At 54.4% G+C, this 7,604-nt stretch overlaps 1 protein-coding gene across 1 annotated transcript in view; it reads right to left on the reverse strand.

Annotated features, from left to right (window-relative positions):
- The window catches only part of Shb (SH2 domain containing adaptor protein B), a 113,277-nt gene extending 106,034 nt beyond the window's left edge, over positions 1-7,243 (reverse strand). The window contains exon 1 of the mRNA XM_005362128.2: positions 6,043-7,243. Coding sequence (XP_005362185.1) covers positions 6,043-6,738 — 696 coding nt within the window. The 5' untranslated portion in view covers positions 6,739-7,243. The remainder of the gene's footprint in view (positions 1-6,042) is intronic.
- Positions 7,244-7,604: the final 361 nt, after the last annotated feature.

Genomic DNA, 7,604 nt, shown 5'->3' on the forward strand with positions numbered 1-7,604 from the left:
TAAATAAATATTTTTTTTAAAAAAAAAACATTTTCTTTCAGTTTGGAGTGGGAGGGAATTCAAGGTACTGGGGATTGAATCCAGGGCCTGGCTGTTGTGCAAAACCTTCTTCAGAGATTGAAACATTCCATCCTTCAGGAAGTTCCTTCAGCAGGAAGGTAAACAATTCAAACTAGCTTCCTGAAGACCCTGAAACTGACCAGACTCACTAGGCCCCTCCCTGCCTGAGTAAACAAGAAAGCAAAGCGAAGAGTCCCTCTAGGAAGGAGGGAAGCTGAGCTGGGAAGCCTCTCAGAGAGTTGAAAAGCTGAAAAGACTGTGCTATGTCACACACTAGTACATGCTAGACAAATATTCTGCCACTAAGCAACACCTCAGCCCTCTCTTTTTTTCTCACTTTTCATTTTCTGTTTTGTCTGCATGCTATCTGTGCATCCTATATGTGCCTGGAGCCAGCAGACACCAAGAGAAGGCATTGGACCCCCTAGGCCTGGAGTTACAGATGGTAGTGAGCCTATGTATCAGTACCATGTGGGTCCTGAGAATGGAACCCAGGTCCTCTGGAGAGCAATGAGCACTCTAAACCATTGAGCCATCCATCTCTCCAGACCATCTTTTTACTTTGAGAGAAGATCTAAGCTGTCCAGGCTGACCTTGAACATACTCTCAAGCTGCCCAGATAGGTTTCGAATTTATAATCCTTCTGCCTCTACTTCCAGAGTAGCTGTAAATACAGACCTGGCTTTCCCTCGCCCCATCTGAGTGCCAGGTAGTTATGGTTAAGCTATGACCAGACAGCTACAGAGCCCGGACACACAGCCTTCTGCACCTGATGTACCTCTTCAGCCACACTTACTTCCTCTAAATTCCCCCTGCCTAGCAAAGAGCTCAGAAACGGCTAGGTGTTTTTTTTTTTTCAAGTTAAAAGTTTTATTCTGTAGCTATGGAAAACCTGTGAACGCAACTCTGTGGATGCTGACAATGTACCAAGTGTTGGTACACATTAGCATGTATTTTAAACCTGGCAAAACTGATGTCATGATAAATCTTGACTTTCCCAGGTGTACTGGAAACACCATTTAATTATGACAAAAGAAACACCACCAGCAGAAAACATAACTGGACGAGACCGGTTTGGCTGCATCCAAGGAGACCCACAAATAACTGGCTTCCCCACCCCTCCCCCACCCACCTCGCTGTCCTGGACCTCGCTATAGACTAGGCTGGCCTTGAACTCACAGAGATCCTTCTGCCTCTGCCTCCTGAGCGCTGGGATTAAAGGTGTGTGCCGCGACTGACTTTTTTGGGGAGCGGTGTCATTTTTTCCCAACAGTATGACTGAAGGACTATTAGCTCTACCTACATCAGCCTACTACCGTTTTCTTTCCCAGGAGCTCAGACCCTTACCACCCCCTCACCTGAAATATATTACAGTTGCACCCTAGTTCTGAGCCATCTCCTCCAGATGTATGGTTCTCAACTTGTGGGCCATGACCCCACAGGGGTCACATATCAGATATTTACATTGGGATCAGTAGCGTAATTACAGCTGTGAAGTTTCAATAGAATTGTAAGGTTGGTGGCCACCACAATGTGAGGACTAGGAAGGTCCTAAGAAACACCTCGTCCCATGGAAAAACCCACCTGGGAGAATCAAACTGAGGCCCCCCACCCCACCTCTCCTAAATTCTCACCTCTCATTTCCCAAGAAGACCCACTGCTTAAAGGCTCTGGCCTCCAAAAGACACACCCTACAATGATGCCTTTTGTTTGGTTGGTTTGGTTTTGAGACAGGGTTTCTTTGTAATTTTGGAGCATGTCCTGGAACTAGCTCTTGTAGACCAGGCTGGCCTTGAACTCACAGAGATCTGCCTGCTGCTGCCTGCCTCTGCCTTCCGAGTGCTGGAATAAAAGGCATGCACCACCACCACCCGGCTTCCTACAATATCGTCTTACAGTTGTCAAGAGTATATGCACACACTGTTTGACACAAAAGCCCGGTTACAGCCTACAGTCATCCCGTCCTGCTTCATACCTCTGCCTCCAGTGTCACCTTAAATGTCTGCTTCCCAGATAAAGACCTCCCCAAGTTCTCAAGGCAAAAGCCCCAAGGGGGAAAATGGTGAAAACTTGCATCCACTTCCTCCAGCAGCTCAGACCAAAGATCACTGCCCCCTTAACCTCAGACTCCTTTCCCACTCAACTGGCTCTTACCCCATCTCTGAACACAGGATGCTGGTTAGCTAAGTTATGTTAGGGAGACTCTGGAACAGTGAAAAGTCTCTTTCCCAAGGGAGCAAGTGGATGTGCTCCAGGACTCACTCGCCTGGAGAACAGGATGACATCGTGTACAGAAAGGAAGAGGCAGGTGTTGAAGGCCAGGAATAGGACCCCAAAGCTGAACCATGGTGTGGGCAGCACAGCAAGATGGCTCCATTGAACGACACAGGAACTCTAGACTCAGATTTGGGGTTAAAACTGGACCCTGGCACAGTCCAGTTCTCTAAGGCGACAACAGGAGGGTAGGGTGCCCCAGGCTAAGTAGGATTCTCTGAAGCCACTGGTGGAGACTAAAGACAGGCTCAGGATGTTCAGGGGATCACAGAAGGTCTGGTCTTCCAAACGCTGTCTGCTGGAAATAATGTGAAAACCAGACTGCCTTCTGACTGCCAGATGGGAGGTACTGGCCACATACTGAGCTGGACATGTGCACCTGCAGCCTGGACCCAAGTGGTCCTGGTAAAGAAGAGCCATCATGGCATCAGGCTCACAGTTCTCAAAGTGGGGCCCAGGAGCAATCACTCAGACACTTGTTAAAATGCACTCTCAAGGATCCCACCAGAACTGTAGAGTCACAAGTTTCAGGAAATGAGCCAGAATAAGAAACACAATGGGGAGAGGGGCTGTTTAAATTCTGTCTTCCAGCCATGGCATGGCCACTGTACTCGTAAAACTCACAGCAACTAGTTACCCACAGGAGACATGGACAAGACCAAGCCAGTCAATAATCCTAGCATGGGGGTGGGGAACCCATGAGGCTCCACCCCTAGCTGAGGAGCTACTGGCAACTGAGAGCTGTTGAGGATGGAGTGGCCCCTGGTACTTTGCCCATGCCCACACGGGAAGCGCACTAATCGGACTCAGGAGGTGATTTCTTAAAATAGGAGATTAAGGTAGGAGAAGCTGTAGTTGGGGAGGAGGATACAGAGAGAGACTGGAAAGTTAGGAGTGGATTTCATCAAGATACAATAATATATATGGGGACTGGAGAGATGGCTCAGAGGGTAAGAGCACTGGCTGCTCTTCCAGAGGTCCTGTGTTCAATTCCCAGCAACCACATGGTGGCTCACAACCAACTATAGTGCCTTCTGTCATGCAGGCACACACGCAAGCAGAATACTGTATACATAGTAAATAAATCTTAAACAAAAATAGTATATATGTATAAAACTGTCAAAGAAAAAATAAATGTGCAGCAGGTTTTTGTTTTGTTTTTTAAAGAAATTACAGAGGGGGCTGAAGATGGACGTAGCTCCCTGGATGGAACTGCTTGTTTATCATGTACCAAGTACTGGGTTCAATTTCCAGTGCTGCATAAAACTAGAAGGTCCATGCCTGTAGTCCCCACACTTGGGAGGTAGAAGCAGGAGAGTCAGAAAGTCAATCCTAGCACTCCAGGAGGCAGAGGCAGGCGAATCTAAGTTCGAGGCCAGCCTGGTCTACCAAGTGAGTTCCAGGACAGACAGGGATACACAGAGAAACCCTGTCTTGAAACACACCCCCCACACACACACACACCAAAAAAAGAAAAGAAACTGAAGCCCATCCTTGGCTACCTGGTAAGTTTAAGGTAAGCATTCTTTGAGCCTTGTCTCAGAAAATAAAATTGCAGGACTAGATGTCCAGTAATGTTTTAGCCAGTCTTCCAGGGACACTCAGTGCCCCTGTGCTAGCTAGTCTGCGGCCTTGCAACCACTCCCTTGCTGCCCCCTTTCCTCCTGATAGAAGGAACATCTGGTAACTTCCTCCCTTGTCTCCCTAGACAGACAACTCTTGAAAGATCAAAGCTAGTACAAAAGAGGAAAACCAACCCAGAGAGTGTTTCATGAAAAACGTCATTCCCTGCCACCGTACAACCCAGTTTACAAGACCAGGGCCCTACAGCCCCTCCAGGGTCCTCTCAGTCCCAGCCCCAGATTTCACCTGCAGTCCTCTAAAGCGGCAGACACTTCTCCAGCTTCCCGCAATCACTACTGGCTCCAGTTCAACAATGGTCCTGCCTCAGAGGTGCCCTCCAGAAGCTCCCATCACAGGATGGCCTCTGTCACAGCCCTCAATACAGACATGCACAGGACAGGATTCCCCTTCCAGTACCTGCGAGAGGAGAGCTAAGACCCATGGGAAATATTTGGTAACAATGAAGCCAAGTATTAGATACACTTGAAGTTTCAGTATCATTACTAAGCATTTCGAAGTCTGAACACTAATTGAGAAAAAAAATTACTTTAATTTTGAAAGCCACCAAAAAAAAAAAAAAAAAAGACTTAGGGAGGAGGCTGAACCACTAGCAGTAGGACAAAGAAAGTCTACCCCCTGGGGGGTGGTCTTCAGCAACAACGGTGAGTGGGAGGCAAACCTCTGAAAAGCTCCCTCATAACTTTCAGAGTAAAAGCTCCAGGTCCTCCCAGTGGCCAACCAAACCAAGCTTGACCACTACAAAGCTGCAGCCTCTTTCCTAAAACACCAACCACAAAGCCTCAACCAGGACATCTGTCTCAGCAAGGACATCTTTCTCGCCCCCTTGCTGGGTGTGCAGTCACAAGGGCTTCCAGTCACTGTCAACCAAGTGTGGCATCTTGGGTGCTTGGTAAGTCCCGGAGCACAAGCTTTCAAGGTGTGTGCTCACACCGTTCCTGGGAGCACTACACTGCTTCACACTGCACGCACCGCACCATCCATCCTGGACAGACAAAGCAGGAGAAGTTGACCCCAGGGAGAAAACCAGGCAAGAAAACTAGAGGGCACCCCCCAACTCACCTCTCCCATAAAATAAGAAAAAGAAGCCTTGCCAAGCACCAGCTGACAGGTAGAAAATGTCTCCGTTTGGAGATTCAGTCTCCACCATCCCGGGAAAGTTTGAGCTTCCAAGAAGAATGTGGGGGAGAACCCAGAGCAGGGGCCTGACAGCCAAGCAACCCTGCCCTAAGGATCGAGATCTCTCGGGGCCTCAGATTTAATCAAAACACTGCCTCCACTATTAGACAGAGCAAGTGTTTTATGGGGGAGGGGAGAGCAACTCCGGCGCGTGAAGAGAAGAAGTAGAGGGGCCTTGGCTGTAATTAACTCTTGCTAAGAAGCAGGGGAGACTGGATGCCTGATTGGCAGGGGGTTACCACAAAGGCCTCTCGTTCCTGAGATTGTACTATAGGGATGGAGTCAGGAGAGAGGATGGGGTGGGCAGAGATGGGTCTTTTAGCAGACCTCCTCCGGAGCTGGGGATAGGAGGTAGGAAGTGCCAGATCGGTGAGTTCTCTGGGAGGACGGACATTTAGACCGGAAAAGCCTGCGTGGGGGTTCCCAATACCGCTCCAGTACAACAGGCCGCTTGGCTTCGGAAACCTGGCACGCAAGAGTGCGAGCTTCAGAAACATTCACATAAACACATTCAAGGAAAACTATAACCCCGAGAGTCCCTTTCCTGCTCTGGACCTCAATTCCCTTCTATATCTGGGAGGGGGACCACCACACAACCCTAGGGTAAACGAGCAAATGCTCTTTTAGGCCCGCCAAAGCTGACTTTGCTCGGGGAGCCGGAAGGGCTGGCTGGGTCTGTCTTCTGGGTAAAGCTAGGCGGGGTGCTCTCGCTCAGGCTGTGGGCTCGGTAAGGAGGCGTTTAGGTAGTAGTAGCCAAAGAGACGGAATCAGACCAGAGTGCGCGCCGGAGCCTAGACTCCAGGGTGCCAGAGCAAAGTTGACTCGTAGGGCTTGGTTAACGTGGCAGTGCCTCAGCTTCCCGTGCCCATCAGTAGCTTCGGGTCTTACCTTTTCTTTCTGGCCGGCGCCGGTCTCCTCGGAGGCACACTTGTTGAGCAGCTTTTTGCCTCCGCAGGTCGTCGGGCTCCAGGTGCGGCCGCCGGAGCACACGCCTCCCGGGGGATCCCCCGCAGCACCCGCACTCTCCACTTTGATAAGCCGGTGCTTCGGGGAGATGTAGCGCACCTCGGCTGGCGTGGCGGGCCGCCGCTCGCTGCTACTGCGGTAGAGGTGCGGGGAACCGTTGGATGAAGACGAGGACGCGGCGGCGCCCGCCCCCGACGCCGCGCAGCAGCAACCCGCAGAGCCCGACGCCGCCGAGAAGGCTCTTTGGCTCCCGCCGGGCTCCCCGCCGCCGCCGCCGCAGTAGTCCAGGCGGCACATGGCGCGCAGTTTACGCAGCGACGAGCCCGGCCCGTTGTACGGGTCCTCGAAGTCGCGCTCCTTCTGCGCGCGGTAGGCGCGGATGAGGTCACTCGTGCTGCCGCTGTCGTCGGGCAGAGAGCCCGACGAGGCCGAGAAGCAGGCGGCGGCCGACCCGCAGGACGCCGAGGAAGCCGAGCAGGCCTGCGGCACGGCCTGTGGGGGCTGCTCGCGCCGCTCGCCCCGGCGCCGCTGCTCGCGGTAGTCGGGCCTCGGCGGCTGCGGCGGACTCTTGGTTTTGCTGTTGCCCAAGCTGAAGTACTTGTTCAGCCACTTGGCCATGGCGAGAGGCCGCCTAGGGCCGCGGCGCGCGAGCCCCGTCCGCCGCCGCGGCCATTCGGGGGGCAGCGCTGCCGCCCAGTCCCGCAACGCCCCGGCCCCGGTGGGGGGCGTGCGGGGTCTCCGTCGCCAAGTTCAAGTTCTCGCAGCCGCCGCCTCCTGCTGGCCGCCGCCCGGCTCCGGCCGCTGCCGCACAGTCCTCCACCCGCGCTGCGCTCCGCCCGAGCTTCGGATCTCGCGCCCCTCACGGGCGCGTCTCATAGGGTCCCCGGCCTCAAAGAGCGGAAGGCCGGGCGCCCCCCGCCTCTCACGCCCGCACCGAGCGCGCCCCCCCGCGGAGCGCGCCCCTGCCCCGTGCGAGCAGCGACCGGCTGAGGAGGGCTTCTCCAGTACGCCGGGGCAAGCCCGGCCCCGCCGTGGGTCGGAGAGCAAGCGAGCGATCGAGAGAGGCAGCCCGCGCCCAGCGGAGCCCCCGCGCCCCTGCCCGTCCCGGAGGCGCCTGCTGCTACCGCTGCCGCCGCCTCTGCCGCCGCCTCTGCCGCCGCCTCCCGAGCCGCCGCGTGTGTGACACTCGGCCGCCAGAGCCCGCCCTGCGCCGCGGCTCGGCCCCGTAGGCCCCGCCCCTTCCACCGAGGCCCCGCCCCCGCGTGCGGCCGGGAACCTCCCCCGCAGCACGAGCCACCTCCTGCGGCTGCCTGGGCGCCAGCACCCGGTCGTGCCCGAGGGATCCCGAGTCCTGCCACTTGGCCGGCCCTGCCTCCCTCCGACTGAGACTGTGGCTCTCCGAGGCCAAAACCGTCTGTGCAGTTCCCGGGGACCCGAGACCCGTGCACCCCAGGAATAGATGCCCAGCGTTGGGGTAGTCGGCT

The sequence above is a fragment of the Microtus ochrogaster genome, linkage group LG5 (genome assembly GCF_000317375.1).
Source record: "Microtus ochrogaster isolate Prairie Vole_2 linkage group LG5, MicOch1.0, whole genome shotgun sequence".
In the NCBI taxonomy this organism is placed as follows: domain Eukaryota; kingdom Metazoa; phylum Chordata; class Mammalia; order Rodentia; family Cricetidae; genus Microtus; species Microtus ochrogaster.